Source organism: Podarcis muralis, chromosome 2 (assembly GCF_964188315.1).
Source record: "Podarcis muralis chromosome 2, rPodMur119.hap1.1, whole genome shotgun sequence".
Taxonomy (NCBI): domain Eukaryota; kingdom Metazoa; phylum Chordata; class Lepidosauria; order Squamata; family Lacertidae; genus Podarcis; species Podarcis muralis.
Genome location: NC_135656.1, coordinates 10,425,762 through 10,442,650, shown reverse-complemented (window position 1 = coordinate 10,442,650; position 16,889 = coordinate 10,425,762). Strand labels below are relative to the sequence as shown.

Genomic DNA, 16,889 nt, shown 5'->3' with positions numbered 1-16,889 from the left:
CAAATGATGACTTGTTTTTTGAGAGTATGAAATAGATAGATAGATGCTTTCCCCCCAAAAAACTATTGCTGCCTCGTTCACGGATATCAGCAGAACAACAACACTTATAAAGGCTGCAGCTCACAAACCACTTTCTCTTGAATACTTTCGTTGACATCAAGGGAGTTTTTAATGAGTGAATGTTTTATGGATTACAGTTTCCATGATCATATTCCTCCTAGCACAGTTGGCCTACCAAACAATATCAACATCCAATATTTATCTTCTCAGCTGCGCGCACACTTTTAAAGCACATGTCTCCCTACCCTCAAAGAATTCTGGTCGCTGTAGTTTGATAAGGGTTGTTGAGCATTGTAACTCTGTGAGGGATAAACTACAGTGTCAGGCAGGGGTGGTCTGTCCTGTATCGCCACCTGAGGCAAAATGGGAAGGCCTTGCCCCACTGCTAAAGCCACTCTTGCCTAGGTGTGTGGCGGCTAGGGTTGCCATATTTCAAAAAGTGAAACTTGCAGTTGAGCCGAAATTTGCCAGAAACTAGACTTCCGATATGGGTTGCCATATTTCTGGATTTTCCCTCCGGGGTTCCACCTTTTGGGGTTCCGCCATCCAAAGCAGTTGCCTCAGCCCGCCTCATGGGTGGGCCGGCCCTGGTGCCCATAATTCTTTGAGAGAAAGATGGTGCTTCAAATGTGCTTCAAATATATAGCATGTGCTAGTATGTGCACAGCCTTCGTTCCCGTCTGAATTTTAATGGTCTGAAGTCGCATGATGCAGTTCTCCTGCTAAGGCAACTGTCTTACATACCCTGTAAAACCCACCTAGGAACTGTTCATAAGCAGCTCTGAACTCCTCAGAGGAAATGTGGAGAAAAAGTGTAATAAGCCAAGCACGCAGAGTACTGATCCAAGCAAGATTTTAATTTCTCCATCTGGTATCTCCCCTTCACTTTATTTGCTTGCATGAATCAAACGCCAGCGCCAACAGTGCACACAAATAATAAATACATAATAAACCCGTGTCATCCTTCTGATAGTCCAGGCAAATTTAGAGGTAGATATTTTGTAATCGCTTTATTAACTTCTATAAACTTATGAAAATGCAGAGCTCCACACACACCCCGCCCTTCTCAGTGGACAACCTGTGTTTTTCTGCTCTGAGATTGTAGGGATAAGGCCCAAATTTTGTTCTGAGCATAGGAAAGCTCTCATCAGCATCAGCAAGCATGGCCAATGACCAGGGCGGAGGGGAGTTATAGTCCACACAGGCTACCCTTACTCTAGAGCATTGGTCAACTGGTGGGTCCACACCCACTAATGTGGCATGTGGACCGATCTAAGCTGAGTTGCAAGAGCAGCAGTGCCAACATAGAAATATGTGGCAAAAAAGCCATAAGAAATAGATCCCCAAGTGCATGTTTGGGTTAAAGCTGGGTCCCAGATTTGGAAAATATTGAAGACGATTGCTCTGAAGAGCAGCATGGATTGGGTGCGCTGATCAGAATATACCCATCCCTTTTCCTTCCCAGTTGACTCCCTTCTTCTGAATCCAATCCTTACTTTCAGCTAATGAAATGGCCATTATTCCCCAGTACAGGAATGGCCTCTGAGAGCATGTTTGTGAGAGTTGTGATATCTGTTATTTGATCATTGTTATGGTGTTGGAAACTGTTAACCATGGCTGAAACAAAGAATTAAAAAAAGTGGACTTCAAAAGCAACACAATCTTATCCTGTGCCTCTGCAAATTTGCTGGCTGCTTGATAGTGAAGGAGGACAGATGTCCTCTCAGCCAAGGGTTGCGTACTGTGAGGAAGATCCTGGCAGTGCAAGACCTTTGCATGAAACTCATTTCCACTCATACATGCCATGCTGGGATTGCAGCCTGAATGATATTCCATATTAAGGCAAATTAAGCCAGAGCTCACTTGCAAAACTATCTTTTCAAAATCTTTGCCGCTACACACTCCTCATTCCTAAGGCAATGACTGCTCCTTGTTCTGCCAGCGCTATTTATAGCACAATTACCATCACTGTCATATTTTGCAAAGAGTCTGTGAATGTTTCTCTTCCTCTCTGTTTAATGAGGAAGTTGTTTTATACTCCAAATTGGGAGAAATTCTTGCCCTGGTATGGGCAAACAGAGCTTTGATGTCATCCAGCTGACACTGCCTTGTGAAAGGAACCACATGCAAGGGACTTTGTCGTTTATCTATTGAATACACTTGTGCTTAGAGGTAGGTCTATCTTGGTGATTCACAAATGTGGGGAGGGCATAGGTAAAAAACTTAAAGGACTGGGGGGCATATTGGTGGGTTAGAGAGGTATTGGGGATGGGTCTATCTGAGTTACCTTCAGTAAGCCAATATCACAACAAGAAAAGTCCCCCCAAAGTGTTTTGCTTCTGAGCCAGTCCCATGAAGTGACTTTTGGACCCTGTTCTAAAACTCCACCAATTGGTCCCTTAAGCTTTGTCTCAGTGAAAATGCACACGATAAGGCTAACAGGGTCAACACCTGTGTCATCCTCTTGATGGAGACACAGGAGCCAACTCCTAGGGACCAAGGTCCCTTTGGGGGGGCAATAAAATATTTGAGGGGCCCGCCCCCCAAGTTGGCGGGCATTGCCATTCAAATGGTGTGCATGCACCACACCTGGCAATCCATTATGTGGGGTGGGGCTTACATGCCTCCTGCTAGAATATCTTATTCAAGTTGACACCCCTGACTGGAGAAGTTCCTATGAAGAGATATCCTAAGCATTCCATGGTGTGCTGCTAGAATATTTATCAATAAATATGCTACTAAACATTAATGGAAACAGATTAATGGAGCCCAAGCCTCCAGTTGCCTCCAAGGAAGAGTATTCTACCCTCCATTTAGAGTTCAACAAGCAGCAGAAATTTGATAAGAGGTATCATCAAACTACATAGACTATTAGATATGAAACTAAACTGTACAGAAGATACAAGACGACACTGGACGTCTAGGTACCTAAATCAGAGCTGGGAATGAAGAATCCACTCCCTTAAAAGACCATTCTGTGTGCTAGTGCAACCCTATGCCTATCTGCTCAGATGTAAGTCCCATATAAGTGACCTGGCATTAAGGTAAAGGTAAAGGTACCCCTGCCCGTACGGGCCAGTCTTGCCAGACTCTAGGGTTGTGCGCTCATCTCACTCTATAGGCCGGGAGCCAGTGCTGTCCACAGACACTTCTGGGTCACGTGGCCAGCGTGACATCGCTGCTCTGGCAAGCCAGCGCAGCACACGGAACACCGTTTACCTTCCCGCTAGTAAGCGGTCCCTATTTATCTACTTGCACCTGGGGGTGCTTTCGAACTGTTAGGTTGGCAGGCGCTGGGACCGAACGACAGGAGCGCACCCCGCCGCAGGGATTCGAACCGCCGACCTTTCGATCGGCAAGTCCTAGGTGCTGAGGCTTTAACCCACAGCGCCACCTGTGTCCCCTGACCTGGCATTAAGTCCCATCAAACTCAGATGGTACCCACTTATTCTGATTAGTAGGGTTGCGCTGCTAGGTAACAGGAATGTGGAGGGTAATGACCTGAGAGGAGAATGTGATATATATATTAAAAAAGATGGAAGTGTGTGATTCTGTATGCCCAGAACTTCTTTGCCTGAAAATGCCTTGTTAATGCATTTCCTGGGCTTCTTGTGTAACTGCATGTGGGCACAACTTGCTGCAAAAGAACCCTTCCGTTCATCTGAACATCAGAGTATATAAATTATTTTGGATTTTCACCAGGCTGGTCCAGTAAAAAATAGACTGATACGCACACATCCCTACTGAATTTCACCTGACAGCCCAATGTGCTGTTTGTCATATTTGTGGTCACAGGGGAACACTGATGTCCTTCCCTATCCTTCTCTGCAAAGATCCCTTACATCCCTTGAAGGGGACTTTGGGACTTACACAACAATGCCAAGAGGCTCAGCGAATGCCTCTTTCTTTCCTTTCCCAGTCAAAGAGGTGGAGTGATGGTGTCCTCATTGCTTCTGCTCGGGGAGGATGCTGGAGAGGCAAGATCTGATTTGTCGGAAGAGGCAGAGCCCCGCCCACTGTGGCCAGTGGCAGTTCCCCACAGTAGGCCTTCTCTCTCTCTCTTCTTCTGCTTCATCCTGCGGTTCTGGAACCAGATTTTCACTTGGGATTCATTGAGAAATAAGGCCGAGGCAATTTCCACCCGGCGGGCTCGGCTCAGGTATTTGTTGAAGTGGAATTCCTTCTCCAGCTCTGTCAGCTGCTTGGTGGTGAAGTTGGTTCTGGGAGAGGAGTGGGGAGTTGTCCTGTCTGCTGTGGTATCATGTAACTTCACTAGGGATGAAAAGAAGGAAGCATCACTCAGTGTTTGTGAGTGGTATTCAACTAAGTTTTACTCAGAGTAGACCACGTAGTTTCAATAGTTTGTAATCGTATGATCATTTTGTTTATTATTGCTGCTATTATTTGCCCCAGTCCATTTTCTACTCCAAAAAACCCCACTATGGCTTGATTCCCCCCCCCCCCTTATTTAGAATATTTCTAAACCACTTTATGAAAAAGCTCTCCATGTGGCATACACATAAAACTGGAAAGAAAACACAGCTAAAACCCACAGTCTAATGAAAGACAAATACAGTGGTACCTCGCAAGACGAATGCCTCGCAAGACAAAAAACTCGCTAGACGAAAGGTTTTTCCGTTTTCGATTTGCCTCGCAAGACGAATTTCCCCTATGGGCTTGCTTCGCAAGACGAAAACGTCTCGCGACTTTGTTTTCTTTGTCTAAAAACAAAGACATGTTTTGTTTATAAAGTTAATTTATTTTCCCTTCAATTTTTCAACTGCTCTTTACAGTATGTGTGACTTTAAAGAGCAGTTAATAAACTGTTGTTGTACCAAATTTGGCTTTGTTTGGACTTTTTTTGACCATAGGAACGCATTAATTGATTTTCAATGCATTCCTATGGGATTTCGTGCTTCGCAAGACGAAAAATTCGCTAGACGACAAAAATTGCGGAACGAATTAATTTCGTCTTGCGGGGCACCACTGTATACATAAAGCCAGCATCATTAAAAACATAAACACACAAGTGTTCGTAGAACCATCATAATTAAGAATAGAGAAGATCAAGAGAACTTCTTTAAAAAAACAGATAAAGGTAACTTAATTATATGTCTAAATTAAATGGCATTAAAAAAATTTAAGAGCCAGTTTGACCAGATACTAATCAGTCTGGATGCATGATAAGATCCGGTTTTTAAATAGCTTTTGCCCTGAACACCTGAAGAATCTGCAGTGCAGAAAGCTTGCAACATTTTCAATGGCTGTTGGGGCAACTTGCTGTATGGGCAGGCCTGGACTGGCTGTGCCTTGAGGTCAGAACTGGAGGTGTTCAAAGGAGTAGCAGGGTGGGGTGGCGGAAGCAATACTCTCTCGCACAAGTTCCTGGTGCATCTCCAAAGCTAATCAGGAAAACCCATTATGCAAACTGGGCTCAGTCATTTTCCCTCCAAGACAGGCTATGTGGTTTGGTTCATACCTACCCTCCTCTCCCAACAGGCAATCCATAGCACAGGCTTCCACAGCCAATGCTGGTGCCTGCTCATTCAGGACTGGGTCAAGCAGCTGTGCCTTTTCCCCTGGCCTAAAGCTTTGGTTGGAGTCCGTTCTACACATGCCCATCACTTCATGCATCTAGCAACAATTTGCATGAGCGAATGAGCCACTGCAGATCAAGCAGCACAGATTGAAATGTCGCATCACCACAAACACCACACATTTCAGGGAAATGACTAGAATCTGTTCAGGAAATTAGAAATCAAGTGTTGTCTAGGCTTCTTGTATACGCAAGTCTTCGGAGAAGGTTAGAAATCTGGGATAAGAAGGGATGCCGGCTTGGATATTCAAGCCCCATTCCCCATCCCTGCCAATTCTGATACTGCTCTCTCCTCTTTCTGTGTCCCATTTTACACAACAACCACAGCAGCACACCCAAGTTTTCCACTGTGCATTCACACCTGGAGGCTACAGCTGAGTGCATCCAGTGAATTCACTGAGGCATTTGCCAACATGTATTGGTGGCATATTTACATATATATTACTTTGCACATTTCAGGATGCCCTTAAGACACCTTAGAAAAATGTAGTGTGTGGAATTTTCTACCGGGGTGGGGAAGCTGTGGTCCTCTGGAGGTTGCTAGACTCCAACTCCCATCATCCCTGGCCATCATAGGAGCCAAATCCTAGGGGCCATGGAGGCTCCGGCCCCCACAATGAAATATTCGAGGGAGCCAGGCTCCCTCAAAGTTGATGGACATTCCCATTCAAATGGGGGGGTGTGCACTGCGTCATGTGATTATGCGGGGCAGGGCTTACCTGGGCCCCCCACAATATTTTATTCAAGTTGGCACCCCTGCTAGCCATCAGCCATGCTGGCTGGAGCAGATGGGAGCTGGAGACCAAGAGCATATGAAAGACCAAAGTTTCCCCAGTCATTCTTCTTTCATCATCAAGTCACTCTCATTCTTCCTGTTGACACTGGCTCAGTTTTTTCCTGTGTCTCTTACTTCCTGGAGAGTGTCTCAAATAATTAAATGCTGTGAGGAGAGAGAGGCAGTTAGGGCAAAGGATACCCAGTGCTGACTGGTCCCTGTTGGGACTGGTGGGATGGAAGGTGGGGAGCCCAACAGTAGTGGGACCCATAGCTGTCAACTTTTCCCTTTTCTTGCAAGGAATCCTATTCAGAATAAGGGAATTTCCCTTTAAAAAAGGGAACCGTTGACAGCTATGGTGTAACCCGAGCCAATGACAGGTAGCCAATGACAACTCAACTAATTCTAGAGTTGTCCTCCTGCTGAATTCTGCAAGGCCAGGAGGAGGGAGATAAGTAAGAAGGCAAGCAGGAAGGGAGATGGGGGCTGGATGAGAGTAGACTGAGCTCTAGTGGACTATCCTCGAGTGAAGATGCCAAAATGATGCACTCTAAAGAGAAGCAACCAATGAACGGTGGCAAGAAAAGAGGAACACAACAGGATCTTTCTGGATGGGAGGCAGGTATATATCTTTAATAAACAAATAAATAAAACCATCTTGTGTTAGAACACATGGATACCTCTATACCATAACACTTCAATAACTCCAGGGTTGGCTCTCCCCATCTTAATTGACCTGGACCCTACCCTTAATTGACCTGGACCCTGAGCCCTTCTTCATGTGCCTCTTCAAAAGCTCTTGAGGGTGGCAACACAAGAATGGCCTTATCTGGGGAATGCTCTCCCCAGGGTGGCTCGCCTGACACCTTCATTACGTACATACATTTTAAGGCACCAGGCAAAAATATTCCTCTTCTCCACGGCCTTTGGCTAATCAACCTATGGCCTTCTAAACTGTGTGTTGGGGGCATTGTTTTATTTGTTGTTACGTTGTGCATTTTTGTGCTTTTATACTGTAAACCACCCTGTGATCCTCAAATGAAGGGTGCTATAGAAATGTAATGAAGGAAGAGGAGGAGGACTGCTCCAAGGCTGCCTTCCCCAACTTGGTGCCCCCAAGATGTTGCCAAACTACCCTTCCCATCACCTCTGACCACTGGCGGTGGCAGCTGAGTTTAGTGGGATTTTGAGTCCATATTATCTGGAAGGTTTGGAAGGGTGATCTTGAGTGAAGGAATTGGGCAGGATGGTGTGTGGGCATTCCACACACCCCAAGAGTTGAACGGTGTTTGCTACCTGTCTTGCTTCCTACACACCAGGATCGCTGCCCTAACAGGAGCTATTAACTCCCTCAGTGCCATAACCATAACTCATCCCGGTTCTAAAGCTTAGGAAACTCTCTTCAGCTTGGTGGACTGTTTTGGTTTTTCTTTAAAAAAACAAACCCAAAACAAAACAAAAGCAACCTTGTCTTTTCCTCTTGTGTTCGGAGGTGTGGAATGGATGTGAGCTAAACTTCAGCTGCCTTGGGCCGAAGGAGCCAACACAACCGTTAGCCAAGGTTTGAAAGGACGAACTCGCTTGAAAGGGGACAGAGTTTTGATAGATGTGGCGGGCCAGAGCAGAGGGCAATGTTGAAAGATCTGGATTATTTTTAGAAGAAAATGGCCTTCGCTTTGAAATGAAACGAAACGTCTTTTTCCCTGGCTCCGCCCCGCCCCATTCTGTCTTATGCAGCTTTCTAAATCGCAGAGACGGAACACGAATTCGACTTCTTCCAAATATGTTGGTATCTCGAGCGCCTCTATTTAATTCCCCCCACTTCCAACGCAGACATTTCTCAAACCTCCGTGCCAGCCAAAGGCAGGCTTTCCTATCCTTGCAAAACATAAGCTTAAAAAACCCAAAAAAAACCTGCCATTTTTAATATTTGTGTTTTCCACCTCCAGAAAAATAACAAGAAGAAAAGAATCTCCTTAGCGTAACTTACTTTCCCAAGCTTGGAAACAAACGAATGCATCCCTTTTTAAGAGTCATATTAAACACAAATAAACACGCTGGCACCATAAAGATATGCCAGTTTTTTTGGATCAGGTCTCAGCCTATATTAAAAATTATATGCCCTCCACACTTTTCTATTGTCTTTGTTTATCTTCCCCCGTTTCCGTGATAAACAATGGGGAAAGTGTTCATATTGTTAAAGGCAACAACAAACAAAAGGTGTGCCTTTGTTGGTGTGCATGCATATATGTGTGTGTATGTATATATAATGATAAGCGTATTATACAGACACGGGGGACCACCAGCTCCTTGAAAGTCGAGAAGTCCTCCTCTGCTTGGAAACAGATTCTCCTCCTACCCACCCACCCCAAGAGCCACAGAAGAAGACAATATTTTCCCCCGCCGAGATCTCTCTACTATCAGTGATATAGGAAGCCCCGAATAGAGAACGCATCTCGAAGGCTGACAGATCTGGAAAGGCGAAGGATCGTGCCGACCTCCCCCGCTTTCCCTAAAACTTGGAGGAACTTCGGACTTCACAGTGTAAACCAGCTTTAGAAAATTTCGACACAAATCAGATGTCTTCCAATGAATTACTTTGTATTCTTTCTCTTCTTCTTCTTCTTTGTTTAGCCTTACCCCCCCCCCCAAACAGCTATATAAAATGACGTTTTTTGTCTGTATGTTCTCGTAATGGTTTTGGAAACAGTTTTAAAAAATTCCTAATTTAGACATTAAAAAAACACCCTATAAAACAAGCAAGTAAACCCCACCGCCAGTCGCGAAGCAACTTAATCTTATTGCCCCACGGGAGGAGAAAAAGGAGACGAAGAGTTGGATCTTTTCGGATCGAATTATATTCAGGAGCACAAGGAATCCTCCAGAATAAATTTCACAAGGCGAAACGAAAGAAAGTATAGTAGTTCGGGAAAGAAAATGGTTCCATTCTCTCTCTCTCTCTCTCTCTCTCTCTCTCTCTCTCTCTCTCTCTCTGTGTGTGTGTGTGTGTGTGTGTGTGTGTGTGTGTACACAGATTATATGCATCATTAAGAAGTTCGCACACCAAAATCTTTCTGGATGCGGGGGCACTGAAATCTGTAGCCCGTTTCTCTCCGATATCTGGCTTCAGGGGCTCCCTTTACGCGCGCCGTTTACGGCGAAAGGGAGATGACCAAGACGCGCGCCTATCAAAGTATCCAATTGCTCTCCGCTTTGGAGTTGGAGGAAGTTTGGCCTCCCAGGTCGGAATGCGGGCGGGCGCCCTCATTGATGGGTGGGGGATGTAGTACATTGTCCAGTTTGGTTAATGATTCCTTAATCTTGCAGCCTTTTCCCGTTCAAGGGCTTAACAACCGATCCCGGTTTGGGGCTGGAAGAACCCTACTCCCGAGTCTACCTCCTCCGAAAGGACGAGACGGCTGCCGTGGTTCTGTTTCATCTTGGGGACATATTTCTCTTGTCTTCTCTCACCCAGAGGGAATGTCTGAGAGTGTGTATAAATTCTATTACCCACCCACCCCAAAGACAAAATAACCGCAGAAAGGACAAACTGGTCGAGGAACAAACAAACAAGCCCCAGTCACAAAACAGCAACAAGAACGCTCAGCTCTCCAGAATCCCGTTGGGAACAACAGCTATATTAAATAAAGAAATCTCTATCCAGCACGTTGTAACTTTGCTTGACTTTAGAAACTTTCAGGCCCTGGTGATCCCACAGAAAGAAAGGGGCGCGCGGATCCAACATAGACCGTGAAAGATTTTGCTTCGGATCCCAACCTGTTGTTTGGAAGTTCAGCAGACTTTCAGAAATTTCTCCCCACGCCCCCCAAATCCATGAGGACTAGCCTGCTATTTGGCAACAAACGAGCACTATACACAAAATTCACACATGCATCAAGAGGTCACGTGCGTGTTAAGATCTGCTGGCAACGGCCGTGTCAAAAGAATCTAGAACTCGCATCTCCTCGTCAAAAGACAATTTCACCTATTTTTAAATGTGTTGGGGTGGTTAAAGTTCGCCAGGCGTGGATGGTGTAGCGCTGACAGATTGAAATGGACCAAGTTGGGGGGGGGGGGGAGGACTGGGAGAAAGAAATTGATCCTTTCTGGTAATATCTGAATGGTTCCTTCTCCCACGATTTCGTGTGTCGGAAGGAGGGTCAAAATTATGCTACATTTAACAATTCGATATCTTAAACATATTTATTTGGGAGTAACTCCTTTGCGGGGCGGGGGGGGGAGAGTTTACCAGGAAGTTTAACTTCAGCTGCAGTCGAAACCCGTTAGTATCCATGCTGCGCTGCCGATACTTCAGTCTGTAAGGTTTGCTGCTATCGGATTTTAATCCGATATAATGGCAAAAGCACTTTTGAAAGGTCGTTACAAAGTTTCCGCCTGTACTTTGGTGGATGTATTTTTTATTTTTATTTTACATCTATCTATCACATTCAGAACAAAAACTGGGCATTAAAAAAAACCCCGAAATACAAATATTATTTTGAAACAATAAATTGCCAGCGTTTTCATGATCGCCAGTCGATTCCTAACCAAATGCTTGCTTGAGGGCACCCATTCTGAACATTATATAGTTAAGAATTCTCTCTGAGTGGGTAACTTGAAGGAAAATTACCCCTCGCGTTATCCTTTCAAAGAGAGACCTAAGACCCCCGTTTAAAGCCAAAACGAACATACAACAAAAATCAGAACAAAACGCTGTTTATTTTTTATTTAAGGATTGCTCTCTCTCTCTCTCTCTCTCTCTCTCTCTGGCTCTGCCTCAAATCCTTATGCTCCGAGAATGCTAAATCGCCTTCGCATTAGCCGTGAGAATAAGTTATTACAATCGCCAAACGTGAGCTGCTTAGAAATCAGACGCCCAATGGATACAGACATCTCCGCGCGTGATAGATGACTTTCTATTACCAATTTGAGGTACCTGGAGTATCCGGTGATGTTGCGCGCGCGCCAGCTACTCATCCAATTAGATCCGAGCGGGGCCTGCTCGCCAACAACTCACCTGTTCTTCTTCGGGGCGGATTCCTCTGAACTTTCATCCATTCAAAAGTTTCCATCTCTCCGCCAACCTCCCGAGGCGGACCCCTCCCCTCCCCTTGGGCTCTCCAAGAGTCTCTGGAGCTGACGGGCTGAGCCAAGAGGATGTCCTCTTGGCTACCTGAGTACTGGGGGTCCATCAGCCGAGCCCCGAAGGGATGCCCTTCTGGGAAACAAGCTGGGTACACCGAGGAAGAGGAGGAAAAAGAAGAAGAAGGGGCGGGGAAGTCTCTGTCCCCATAGCTAGGTGGGTAGGGGGCACCGAGGGAGTTCGGATTGCAGCTGGAAGGGGGAGAAGTCACTCCGGATCTACCTACGGCGGGCGGGCTGGGCCCAGCCCAGAGGTAATCGTGGGGTGGGCGAGGCATGCGAGAGGAGTGATGGGGCTGGCTGGCTGGGGAGTGGGGAGGAGAAGGTCCCCCTGGGAGATCCCGCCCCATCTCCTCGCCTCTGTCCCCAGAGCAGCAGCAGCAGCGCTGCCTCTCCGGCTGTCGCTGCCTTCCAGAGAGTGTCCCCGTGAAGTGGCCACTGCCCCCTGCCCCACACACCAGCTCTAGGAAGGGGCGATCCGTCATCCTGCCTTAATGGGCTTCCCTGCCCCTTTCGCCCAGCTCGGCGTCCCCCCCCCCCCACCTTTGGACCTGCTTTCACCATGTCAAATTGGACATTTCCCTACCCTCACCGCGCACTTCCCAAGGAGGCGGGGGTGGGGGGCTAGAAGCCCTGCGCGCAGAGATTTGCGTGATGTGGGGGGGGGGGGGCGCAGAGAATGTTGGCTGAGACAAGAAAGCCAGCTGAAATTCGATACATTGAGAGCCACGTGACGGGCGCTTGGCCAATGGCCAAGGTTCACTAAGGGGTGGGGGGGAGGCACTGTTTGATGAGCTAATGGCAGCAATTTGTAACTTTCAGTCTCTCTCTGGGCAAACACACAAGAGGGATGAGAGAGAGAGAGAGAGAGAGAGAGAGAGAGAGAGAGAGAGAGAGAGAGAGAGAGAGAGGAGTGGTGGCGCTTCTGCAACTGATCTCTCTCTGGGCTACGAGGAATGGACGCACTCATATCTCCTCCCCATCCCCATCCTGCTGGAATATCTACCGGGAAGCTAAAGGTGAGTCCATTTTTATTCCGTCTGTTGCATCTTCAGAGCGGGATGTCTCCTAAAGGAGCATCTCCCTCCCCTCTCTAAATCCCCACACTCTCTCCCTCCTTCCGAAAGTGAATCTCGGTGCCATTAAGTACCCAGCCATAATACACCGTTTCATCTTAATTTAGCTGATGAAGTTTGCAATTACTTTTTGCAATGAAAATAGATGCGCAGGGTTGGATAGCTGTGCCTGCATATGCGCGCGTGGTGGCGGCGCGCGGGGGGGCGGGTAGGGTGCGAGGAGGAGCTGAAGTAAGCGAGAAGACCGCAAACTTTGTGACATCTCTCAAAAGTGGGGTGGGGAAGAGGGAGACGGAGACACTGCGAAACACGGTCACGACTTTTTCTGCAAATAAAGCTTATTGGTTAGATAGAGTAGCTATTTAAAAAAAGGGGGGGGGGACACTCACCCGGATCTATTAGAATTGCAAATGAAGGTTACAAAAAAGTAAAATAAAATAAAAACCCTTCCCCAGGCACACATTCGCAGTGCAACCTGTCTCTTGGAAGGGTGTGTGTGTGTGTTGCTGTTGTTGTTTTGGTTCTGCATTGGCAGATTCTCCTGTAAGTTGATTGGGTGGGATATTTCTAATTGAAATTAAAGCGATTGTCTGTATTTTGAGAGGGAATCCATGGAGCGTAGAAAATGCAACAGAGGATAGGGAACCGTAGAAGTATATTTAAATGCCTGCTTCTAATGTACAGTTAAATTCATCTGATGAATGATGGGGGCAATAGCAGGTAGGGCCCACCCCCAATATTTTGAATGTAATAATGTTATTGGTTAGATAGGAATCTTTGAGCTGCAGACCCATATAGATCTGACATAAAACAGTAATAACATCTCATCATCACTTAAAAATAAAAACTGGCTGTCCATGTGTTCTGTATTCTAGACACGTTTCCTAGAGCCTACCATTCTTACTTCCAAGAAGTATTCATCTAAATCACTATTAATAAGGGACAGTTACAAGTTAATTGGCATTAAAATAATTCATTTCAATTTGTTAATATTAAATGAACAGATAGCACGCTTGCTTAAAACCAACTCATGTACAGCTTTTCTTTATTGGCACGATTATGGGAGAAGCGGGGGGAGGAGAATTGCTGGAAGGTCTGGAGAAACTTATGTGGTGGTGAGTGCGTGTGGCACCTTTGATCATGTGATGACTGCAATATCAAGTGACACCCTACATATGTGAAAACTTTAAAAGCCGTCACAGATGGAACAGCACAGAGGTTTTATATCCCCTAAAATACAGTGCTGTTTAAGGGAGGCAGTTCACATATTCAGCTACAAGTACATCAAGTAAGTAATCTAGTGCTGTACATGTGAGCTAGAGTTCAGTTTTGCCACAGAGAACTTCACAATTCAAAGGAATTCTTATACACAGAAATACACTTGAGTGTCAGGAATACATAAATGTTTAACTTCCCCATCTCAGAGCCTGCTATAAAGCTCCACCATTCATTAAAGAAACCTCCATCCACTGAAGAAGAAAAATGAATGTTTCACAGTGCACATTCATGTACATCACTGTTTCTTACATGAACGTCATCCAGTGAAAAGGGATTTTTGTTGAAAGTGATGCAGAATCTCTGTCATGGTTAGTTGCAGTCATCCAAGTGTGCTTGTGAAGATGCATCCTGACTTTGTAAAGATTTGAGCACCATGTGGAAAGCCCTGGAAATTGCTTCTGTGGGCTAGTTCACATGAGGATGCTAGTTGCTCCTTAGGTAAAGGTAAAGGGACCCCTGACCATTAGGTCCAGTCATGGCCGACTGGGGTTGCGGCGCTCATCTCGCTTTACTGGCCGAGGGAGCTGGCATACAGCTTCCGGGTCATGTGGCCAGCATGACTAAGCCACTTCTGGCGAACCAGAGCAGCGCACGGAAACGCTATTTACCTTCCCGCCGGAGGTATTTATCTACTTGCACTTTGACGCGCTTTCAAACTGCTAGGTTGGCAGCAGCAGGGACTGAGCAATGGGAGCTCATCCCGTCGTGGGGATTCGAACCACTGACCTTCTGATCAGCAAGTCTTAGGCTCTGTGGTTTAACCCACAGTGCCATCTGCGTCCCTTTTAGTTGCTCCTTAACTGTACCTTAAATTGATGACCCGCAAATGTGCCATCAAAGACAGGATTTACCACTAATTTACCTAGGAGGTTCCATGGAAGTTGATCACACACACAGTTGTGATGAGAAACCATGTGATGTAAACACATGTGCTCTGTGCTTCCACAGTGGCTATTTCACATGAAAAGTCCATTTGCTGAACGAGCTTTCTCTGTGGACCAACCTCCATGGATTGGTCTGCCTCCACTCCAGAGCTCTTTCCTGCTTCAGAATCCAGTGTGAGCTTCCCAATTGTTATTATACAGCATAGTCTTCATCTTATTTGTAGAAAATGTTCAGGTATCAACTAGTGGCAGATTTAGCTTATGAAATGTGGACTCTAATCACTTCTCTGCCATTGAGTTGCACCTCAGCCTTCATGTCTCTGCCTGTAAAATTGGAGTCACTGGGAATGAGCAGATTGGTAAACATTTGATATCTTAATCCTAGAAAAGTTTTATCTCTGGTTCTACATGGACCTTTCTGATGTCCTTGAATAAGATTTGAGGAGTTCATACCAAGCTCTTAAAGTCTGCTCTCACTTTTAGATGTTTCCTTATAACTAGGAAGTCTAATCAAATCCTGAAACCCCACATCCTAGCATTGATTTTATTTGAGAGGGGGAATCTTCTGCTGTTGGAATCCATTAGGTTTCAATTCTGCCTCCCCCTCAGGTGGGTTGGTGAGGTATCCTGTTTCCCATCTGTTTATTTCTTGCAGAGCTAAACTGTGTATTATGGGGTGGGGTGGTGAGGAGGGAGGGAGGGAGGAGAACTTGATTAATACTTACAGAATTCTGCCTCTCTAATTCATTCGGCAGCATTTCTTCCTCGTTGCCTGTCAGCTGAAACCTGAATGCAGATGGGACCTGGATTGCCTGCCATAGATGTCAGAAAGAGAGAGAGAGAGACCTGGTGGCAAATATATCAACAACAAAAATAAGTCAACATGTGCTTCGGTCTTTTGCCTTCTGCAAATACAATCAGAGATGATGGGCCTGTCTTTTGCCAACACACCTGCGCTCTCGCACACATGCAGCCGCTGGATTATGCCATTGGGCTAAAGCCACAGAAAGCAACTTGTGGCATCATTCTTCTGCCTAAAGACAGGAGGCAATATGACAGAGCTCTATTCTTAGACCCAGAGCTTATCATGCTTCGCCATGAATATTTCCCCCCTCTACTGATGCAAATGAAGGGTTGTTTTTTTTAAAAAGAGTTTTGCTCGTTGCTTCACTGATTTGCTTGCAATGTTTATACTGTTCAGTCTTTTCTGTTTATATATTGCTGTAACCTGCCTTGTGAGGGTTATACCTTGAAAGGTGAGATACATTGCAGTCTTTGCACCTGGCATGGATAGCTTAGTTGGTGCTCCTAATGCTAAGGTTGCAGTTCAGTCCCCATATGGGGCAGCTGCATATTCCTGCATTGCAAGGGGTTGGAATAGATGGTCCTCAGGGTCCCTTCCAATGCTACAGTTCTATGATTCTATGGTTTTTGGACCTCTCCCCAAACTATACCCTCTTCCTCCAGGCCGGACATACACCTTTGACATTGCCACATACCCCAAGTGTTTTTGCCTGGCTAGAATGTGTCCTTGAATTCTGATGATGTCTCTTGCTTGTTTGGTTGGGGGGGGGGGGTATGTGAGTATATGTAGAAACTAGTCTACTGCACAAAGGTAAAATTTTGCTCCACCCACTTTTGCTTCTGGCTCCACCCACCACTGGAATATGGCCGCTAGGTATGTGGCCCATAGCTGAAAAGGGTTCCTTATCCTTGCTGTAGAAATCAGTGGCCTTTCTCCAGGTAAGTGGGAATAGGGTTGCAGGCTAAAAATATATATAAATAAAAATATGTCCCTTACAGACTGGAATGTGACTTATTATTTGCCAGGCATGGAACGGAGGGAGGGGAATGGTACATGATGGGGAACCACATTTTACATATATTCTTAGCAGAGTACCAGCTGTTTTTATTTATATATATATATATATATATATATATATATATATATATATATATATATATATATATCTCCTAAGGAGCCTCCCACCCTGTCTGAACCACACACAATCTCATTCTGTTCTACTTCTGTGTGGATTTTCACTATACATGTCAGGGGTGGGTGCCTCAAACAGCTC

At 45.7% G+C, this 16,889-nt stretch overlaps 1 protein-coding gene and 1 long non-coding RNA gene across 3 annotated transcripts; one reads left to right on the top strand and one right to left on the bottom strand.

The window, feature by feature from the left end:
- Nucleotides 1–3,479: 3,479 nt before the first annotated feature.
- Nucleotides 3,480–12,218, bottom strand: LOC114593079 (homeobox protein Hox-A1-like). The gene is made up of 2 exons (XM_028721607.2): nucleotides 11,449–12,218; nucleotides 3,480–4,332 (listed from the first exon to the last, which is right to left on the bottom strand). The coding sequence occupies exons 1-2, from the start codon at nucleotides 12,056–12,058 to the stop codon at nucleotides 3,980–3,982; spliced, it is 963 nt and encodes a 320-aa protein (XP_028577440.2). The 5' UTR covers nucleotides 12,059–12,218; the 3' UTR covers nucleotides 3,480–3,979.
- On the top strand, nucleotides 11,613–16,611 carry LOC114593080 (uncharacterized). Of its 2 annotated transcripts, none has more exons than XR_003705586.2 (3): nucleotides 11,613–11,730; nucleotides 12,396–12,592; nucleotides 15,567–16,611. It is a non-coding gene; the product is annotated as an uncharacterized LOC114593080 (long non-coding RNA). The 2 variants fall into 2 exon arrangements; XR_003705587.2 differs by having other exon boundaries at nucleotides 11,701–11,827.
- Nucleotides 16,612–16,889: the final 278 nt, after the last annotated feature.

What these genes read in the sequence shown, in the direction of transcription:
- LOC114593079 (XM_028721607.2), bottom strand. Translation starts at nt 12,058, where the DNA reads ATGACGGATCGCCCCTTCCTAGAGCTGGTGTGTGGGGCAGGGGGCAGT. An exon ending in TCCGCCCCGAAGAAGAACAG is followed by an intron (nt 4,333 to 11,448) that starts GTGAGTTGTTGG and finishes TTTCATCCCTAG; the next exon opens with TGAAGTTACATGATACCACA.